At 40.7% G+C, this 7,884-nt stretch overlaps 1 protein-coding gene across 1 annotated transcript; it reads left to right on the top strand.

The window, feature by feature from the left end:
* The first annotated feature begins 916 nt into the window (after window positions 1–916).
* Window positions 917–5,235, top strand: CCN2 (cellular communication network factor 2). Its single transcript, XM_030196553.1, has 5 exons — window positions 917–1,204; window positions 1,703–1,922; window positions 2,245–2,496; window positions 2,990–3,201; window positions 3,922–5,235. The coding sequence occupies exons 1-5, from the start codon at window positions 1,142–1,144 to the stop codon at window positions 4,216–4,218; spliced, it is 1,044 nt and encodes a 347-aa protein (XP_030052413.1). The 5' UTR covers window positions 917–1,141; the 3' UTR covers window positions 4,219–5,235.
* Window positions 5,236–7,884: the final 2,649 nt, after the last annotated feature.

Below are 7,884 nucleotides of genomic sequence, written 5' to 3'. Positions count from 1 at the left end.
GAGGCAATGGAGGGTTAAATGACTTGCCCAAAATCACAAGGAGCAGCACTGGGATTTGAACTGGCCACCTCTGGATGTCAAGACTGGTGTTCTAATCACTAGACTACTCTTCCAGATTTCATCTTTGCCTACTAGCCAATAGCAGCTCTAGGCATCACTGAGTAGGTCTTATGATTTTCAGGAGGTGAAATGGGGCATCACAGTCATAACCCACTGGATGGACCGTGCAGGTCTTTTTCTGCCGTCATCTACTATGTTACTATGTATGTTACATACAATTGACTATTAGAGCATACAAAGCTGTAGAAGTAACACCTGAAACCTAGATCTCACTTCCAGGCACAGGTTGTTCTCTGAAGTGGTTACTTTTGAATTGTTTTCCTGCAACATAATACCTGAGCTCCTATAGAAGCTGTAGGCTTTCTGTGTATGTGAAGCCCTTCTGCTTCCTTGTTACTTGCAAGCTATGAAAGTATCCTATCTATAAAATGAAAGAAAGAAAGAAAAATATCCACTGAATTCTTCCTAAACCTGGCTTAGATTCCCCATGGTTTGTCTGTTACAGTAACCCGTGTGTGTGTGTGTTTTTTAACAGGATTTAAATATTTTGTGGGCAGGATGGGCAAGGTAGAATTCTTTGAAATGGGGTTTAGTATTTTTAAAATTATACAAACCTGAGAGGGGGAAAAAAATTCCTACTCGAGGCTGGAAATACAACGCCTTTTTTGTGTTCAGGAGCTTGCCAGCGCTTTCAGACAGGAGGAATGTGGAGTGTCAAAGGGTCGTGATCAATCTGGTGTGAGCTGATGAAGCAGGAAGGTGGAGAGGAATGCTAGGAATGCCCCTGTTTGTGTAGGACTCCATTCAGCTGATTGGAGAGTACTAGGAGGTCGCAGGGTATAAAAACAGCTGTGATTCCCTGCTACACTCATTCAACAACTCTTCCAGCTCCTGAGAGAGAGAAAAAGGAACGAGGCAGAAAGAGAGAGAACAGCTTGATCAGCAAGCCCTGCAAGAAGGGAAGCTGCTACCCAGAACGAGATCGACTTGATCGTAGGACACCTTCGACCCAGCCAGAGGAGAAGGAGAAAAAAAGGCTTTCGTTCACTTGAGACTAAGCTGAGCTACGGTAGTGCTGAATATGGCTGCTGCAATGGGGACCTTCAAACTGGCGTCTCTGCTTCTAATTGCTCTGTGCTGCTTGGTAAGTTGAGTTGTTGCTGCTTGTTCACTCTCTATCCAGATCGTGTCAGGCGGTTTTTTTTTATTTTTTTCTGTAGTCCAGGAGCTGATAGCTTTCTAGCCGGATTTCAGGGTGAAATTTCACTCTAGGTAGAAATGACAATAAGTTGAGCAAGGTTAGTTTCGCGTTTATTTTTCTTTTATTTTTACAGCATTGGTGGTATGCTTTCCATTGACAGGGAAAGTCATTTTGCAAGTGAATGTAATATTACTGAGTCAATAATAGTGACAAGGTTTTTAGATCCTGAAGTGCAATTAAAGGATTGTCTACTCTGGATGCCAGTATTTTTGACTGAGTTAGAAGTTAGAGAAGGCGTGACTGGAAACGATTTCTGTAGTATAACCTGCAGTGCCTCTGTACATTCATTTTTGCCACTAATAAGTAATTGCTGAGGTTAATGTACCATATTATGAGCTCTGATTATTCACTGGGTGCTTCTTTTCTCCCTATGGCATACAGGTATCCAGCGCCCAGGAATGCAGTGGTGTGTGCCAATGTCCCCAGAAGCCGCCGCAGTGTGAAGCTGGAGTGAGCCTGGTGCTGGATGGCTGCGGCTGTTGCAAAGTTTGTGCCAAGCAACTGGGTGAGCTGTGCACCGAGAAGGACGTCTGCGACCCCCACAAAGGTCTCTTCTGTGACTTTGGCTCCCGCTTGAACCGAAAAATTGGAGTCTGCACTGGTAAGCCTCTTCTAAGGGTTCTCAAGGAATAAAAAAGAGAGTGTGGCAATACTGGGTCACTTCTTTCAAGCTCTGCATTTACCTGTCTTCTTTGAGTAAAGATATAAGTAAGCTTTCTGTAACAGCAAAAGGCAAAGATAAATTGAAAAGTGATAGCCTTCTCAGAATAGCATACAATAACTGAAGGCACCATGCATTGTTTGGCTGCATTTTGCCACAGTATTTAATCCTACAGTGGTATTGTGAATAACATTGGTTACATATGATTGTAATTTGCAATTTGGGACTAGCGTTCTGACGTCAACGTGTGTTTTCCTTTCAGCAAGGGACGGCTCCCCTTGTGTGTTTGGAGGAATGGTGTACAGGAGCGGAGAAACCTTCCAGAGCAGCTGCAAGTACCAGTGCACGTGTCTCGATGGAGGTGTGGGATGTGTCCCCCTCTGCAGCATAGATGTCCGCCTGCCCAGCCCGGACTGTCCTTTCCCACGAAGAGTTAAATTGCCTGGGAAATGCTGTGAGGAATGGGTCTGTGATCAGCCCAAACAGCACACCATGGTTGGACCTGCCCTGGCTGGTAAGTTAAGATTGCACGTCACTAAATTCTCATCAGAAACCAGTGTCTTGCACTAAAGTAAATGCTATATCATAGTGTAGAAAATGATTTTACCTTTAAAAAAAATCATAGATTTTGTATGGAAATATGGACTAGATGTTCTTTTCATGAGTTATAGCAGTGCTTCTAACCCAGCCAGTCAGGTTTTCAGGATATCCACAATGAATATGCATGATATGCAAACCTACCTCATGCATATTGATTGTGGATATCCAGAAAACCTGACTGGCTAGGTGTGCCCCACGGACTGGGTGGAGAAGCACTGGCTAATAGTTATATGGGTAATATCAGATAGCATTATTCCTCTTTACATATAAACTCCCAGCTTTTGCCTTTCATACTTAGTTGCATTCAGTATTAAATACCATTTGGATTTCATGCAAAGTGACAAACTCAGACATAGGAACAGTAACTACCCATGCCAAAACTAATGATCTGTTTTCTTGTTCCACAGCCTACAGACTGGAAGAAACCTATGGGCCTGACTCCGCCCTGATCCGCGCCAACTGCTTGGTGCAAACTACGGAATGGAGTGCTTGCTCCAAGACTTGTGGAATGGGTATCTCCACCAGGGTGACCAACGACAACGCACAGTGCAGACTCGAAAAGCAGAGCCGACTTTGCATGGTCAGACCCTGTGAGGCGGACCTGGAGGAATCAATCAAAGTAAATACTTTTCTAGTTCACTGCCTAGCAAACTGCAATATTGTTGTACTCAGATTAGAACCAATTCCCCATGGTTCATGGAGCAGATTATTATTAATATCTTCATTTAAAAAAAAAACAATAAAATTCCCAGTGACATACAGATATAATTGTAATATAGAGAGGCATAAAATTATATCTATAGATAGATAGATAGGCTGGAGTGTAAATTTTAAGGGGCTTTGAATTTAGCTTCAGAACTTAGTACAAGAACAGTACTGGGCAGACTTCTATGGTTTGTGCCCTGAGAAAGGCAAGGACAAATCAAACTCGGGTACACATATAAAGTATCACATACCATGTAAAATGAGTTTATCTTGTTGGGCAGACTGGATGGACCGTACAGGTCTTTATCTACCGTCATTTACTATGTTAGAGAGATAGATAGATAGATAGATAGATAGATAGATAGATAGATAGATAGATAGATAGATAGATAAAATGTGTGTGTGTGATAAAGATAGATGGATATGGATATATAGAGAGACAGTTATAGATGTATGTATATACGAACACAACACACATATAAATACATGCATATACTCTGTATGTGTGTGTCTATAGATAGAGAGAAAGAGAGACAGTATCTTTACATCTACAAAAGACAGGATATAACTTAACATTTTGAAAATGCTCTGCTTGCATGAGCTAATCATTCTTTCTTATCTTGTTTCTCACCAGAAAGGCAAAAAGTGCGTCAGAACCCCCAAAATCTCCAAGCCTGTCAAGTTTGAACTGTCCGGTTGTACCAGCGTGAAGACCTACAGGGCCAAATTCTGCGGTGTGTGCACTGATGGCCGTTGCTGTACCCCACACAGAACAGCCACCCTCCCTGTGGAGTTTAAGTGCCCCGACGGTGAGGTCATGAAGAAGAAAATGATGTTCATCAAGACCTGTGCCTGTCACTACAACTGCCCCGGAGACAACGACATCTTTGAGTCATTGTACTACAAAAAGATGTACGGCGACATGGCATAAAGTCACCTTGACAGACTTTAAAAACTTGAACTGATTTGCATCTCATTTGTAAGCATGATTCAGTTAATAGCACAAGAAAGTATTTAAGCTTGTTCAAAAGAAAAAGATCTCACCTCTCCCTGTGACATAAGACAAATTGTCTGTTGACCCCAGCCAATAATTTGGAAAAGAGGTTGAGACAGAGGGAAAGATCATACTGCAGGTCGCTAACAAGTTGCGCTAATGTGACATTTAGGATTATCAGGGGAACAATGTTCCCTAAGGATGGTAAAACATGTTCCCACCGAATAATGCACCTGAAAAGAAAACCCTTAGATATCTGATGAACTTAGCTGAAAGTCTAACTTTGGCCACAAGTGGTGTTAAGTAAAGTATCCCATTGGCCAGAGCAGTGCTGATTCACCATGAGCTGAGGGGAATCAGACGCCTGTCGATAGACTGGATGGCTTGAGGTAGCTAATAGGCCTGTAACAAGCCAGCTTTTATTAATATTGTAAATAATGTATGAGTGAGTGTATGTATGTACATATATATATATATTTGTACAGTTATTTTAAATTAATTTAATTTTTTCAGTGGCTATCTGTTTTGTCTGTCTGTTTCAATATTTTGTTGCTAGCCTTTCTTCAGACATGATGTGTAGTAAAGCTTGTCTGACAATGCATTTGAAGCAGGAAATGGATACTCAAATGGAAATTTTGCTCATAGGGGGCAGTGAATTAACCCCGAGAAATACTGTTTAATAAAGCTGAGGTACTATATGTGGACATAGGCCATGAAGGCAGCATTGATTGTATGGTAGTGTTTGATTACTTCAGCTTTCATAGACAACCACCCCATAGTACAGTGAGCGAATACCTGCATAGCTGATGCAGGTTTGTAAGTGGGGGTATTTGTTTCCCCTCTTTGACCAGGACTGTTTTTTGAACAGTTTGTTGTTTGTTGAGAAGTGTGACCAAAAGTTACATGTTTGCACTTTTCTAAATGAAATTAAAGTGTTATATTTTTTATATAAAATATCTGAATGTTTGTTTTGATTCTGTTTTCATTTTCACAACTACAAGCAAATACACTAAGGAAGGCGTTGGTGTACCACAGGCTTGAAACTGGTAGCAGTAGCTTCAAGTTTAAGTTTATCAAGGCTTGACCCTGGCCACTGTCCCATTTCATGCACCTCTTATACTCTTTCATAATGCAATCATGAAATTTGTTTACAGTGGAAAGTATACCTCACATTTACCAACCTCATTCTTGGATCCAAAATGTTTGGACATTCAGGATTGTAAGGATTGTCCTCGGGAAATTTAATCAATAAGGCAACAGTTTGTGAGTGAATACAACTGTCCAGGAAGGGGAGTTTAGGGGAAGCATGTTTTAAGCATCAGTAATGCCGGCCTGCAAATTTGTAATAATAAATACATGAAAACCCTGAACACTAAAAGGCATAGTTAGCAATGTGGTCTACCGTTAAGATGTGTTATTTTACTCTTGACAACAGTAATTAGTAACTAGGGTTCACTGCATAAAATGGGACCTGTGCAAAAATAGCATGAGTTACTGGTAAAATAACACATCTTAATGGTAATCCACATTGATAACTAAGCCCCTTTGAAATGTTTAGAAATGAGACATCAACATTCTCCTGTCAATTCATTTCTCTTTGTAGACTTTTCAGATGTTCTCTTCTCAGATTATTTCTTCTCCCTCAACTTGAGGCGAAAATCACAAAAAAAATACTGCAACAATCATAAATTACGACTGAACCTGCCACAAAAGTTGTGTAGGATTTTTTTGTATTTTTTGTTTTTACACTGTCCAATTATCACACAATGGGAAAAGGTCTTCAGCACATCTGCCTCCTCATAATGCCTATAGCCCAGAGGTTCTCAACCCAGTCCTCAAGACACATCTGGCCAGTCAGGTTTTTAGAATACGTATAATGAATATTCATGAGATACATCTGCATACCATGGAGGCAGTACACGCAAATGTATCTCATCCTTATTCATTATGAATATCTTGAAAATCAGATTGATTTGGTGTGTCCCGAGGACTGGATTGAGAACCCTTGCAAAAGGCAATTGCAGAGGTTGTTCTGCGCCCAGTAGGATATATCACCTGAGCCAGAACTGAAAGTGATGTCACAGATTTGGCTCCGCTCAATAATGTAAACACTTCGACCAAGACTGCGTGCCAGCAGCAATGAGGTTTGACATCAAGGATCAGAACAACCAATAGCATCTTCCAAAACAAGAGAACAGAATGACCCAACAGGTTACGTATGCAGAAAACATATAGAGAGTGCAGTACTACAGGTTTTCTCTCATTTTGTCATGGAAAAATATTTAAATATCCATATTTGGGGACTAATTTTCCATTTTTTACCTATTCTACTAATAATGAACCTCATATATACTTTGTTCAACTATTCAATAATCATCTTTATCATTGTTTACATACTCATACAAAAAATACAAAAGAAACAAATACAATAAATCACAATTACCAAAAAGGTACAAAGATTCAAAAAAACACCAACATTCAAAACAAATGATGTCCGACTTTATCCTCTATACCATTGTGGATACCAAGTAACAGTCTCGACTCTCTCTGTGATAATTTATCACCCCCCCCCCCCCCTCTCCCTTTTCCTCCTCAGTTATTTTCTTTCTCCCTCTTGTGACCTTGTAAACTGTATTTTGTACTATTGTTTGCTTATTAACTATTGTACGCCACATTGAGTCTGCCCATGGGCGGGAATACTGTGGGATATAAATGCCATATATAAATAAAATAAAATATTTAAATGTAATTGGGCTGATTATTGTAGATTTACCCCTGAAATTTGGAGTATGGAAAAATGTTTAGTATATAGGATCCTAAGCCATACAATGTGAACAGTAATGCAAGTCAATTTTGTGAGGTTATCTTCCCAATTAAGTAGGGGACTCAAACTGTTAAGGTATCAACAGTCCCATCTGTCGTGAGTAAAATATACTTGCTCTTGTACCAAACGAAAGGATAAAGAAAAGTTTGCTGTAGTCTTGGGGCCCCTTTTACTAAGCAGTGGTAAACACTAATGCATGCTTACAGCACACTAAAAGGCAGTGCCATGGGACGCACTCAGGCATTCCGTGGTAGTTTTGGAATTGGCGTGTGCTATCCCTGTGCTAAAAATAGGTTTTATTTTTTAGCGTGGGGGCATGTTTGGAGCCAGAAAGTAGGCATGTCCTGTGCTAATCGGGTAGCATGATTAAATTGCCACACGCTAGCGTGGGAGCCCTTACCACCTAGTAAATAGGTGGCGGTAAGGACTCATGCACTAATGGTCACACGCTAATTGGGAAATTAATGTGTGGCCATTAAGGGGAAAATAGAAATTGCAGCCATTTTACTGCCGTGCTAAAAGTGTCCTCAACGTGCGGGAAACCCATGTGCTAAAGAGAGCGCAGGGCACTTTTTAGCGTGGCTTAATAAAAGGGCCCCTTGGTCTGGGACACAAATCATCAGACTTATCAAAAAAATATCCCAGTGGAGCAAAACGTGGAGTACAATCTTCAGAAGTTCCTCCTAACTTCTAATTAATTGCTGCCGGTGTCTTCTCCAGCCTGGAATTCACTTCTTTCACTGCAAAAGGATTCTAAAACACAGTGGGCGCAATATTCA

This window comes from Microcaecilia unicolor, chromosome 3 (assembly GCF_901765095.1).
Source record: "Microcaecilia unicolor chromosome 3, aMicUni1.1, whole genome shotgun sequence".
Lineage (NCBI taxonomy): Eukaryota > Metazoa > Chordata > Amphibia > Gymnophiona > Siphonopidae > Microcaecilia > Microcaecilia unicolor.
The sequence above is the reverse complement of the archived record's forward strand: the minus strand, read 5'-3'. Positions and strand labels throughout refer to the sequence as shown.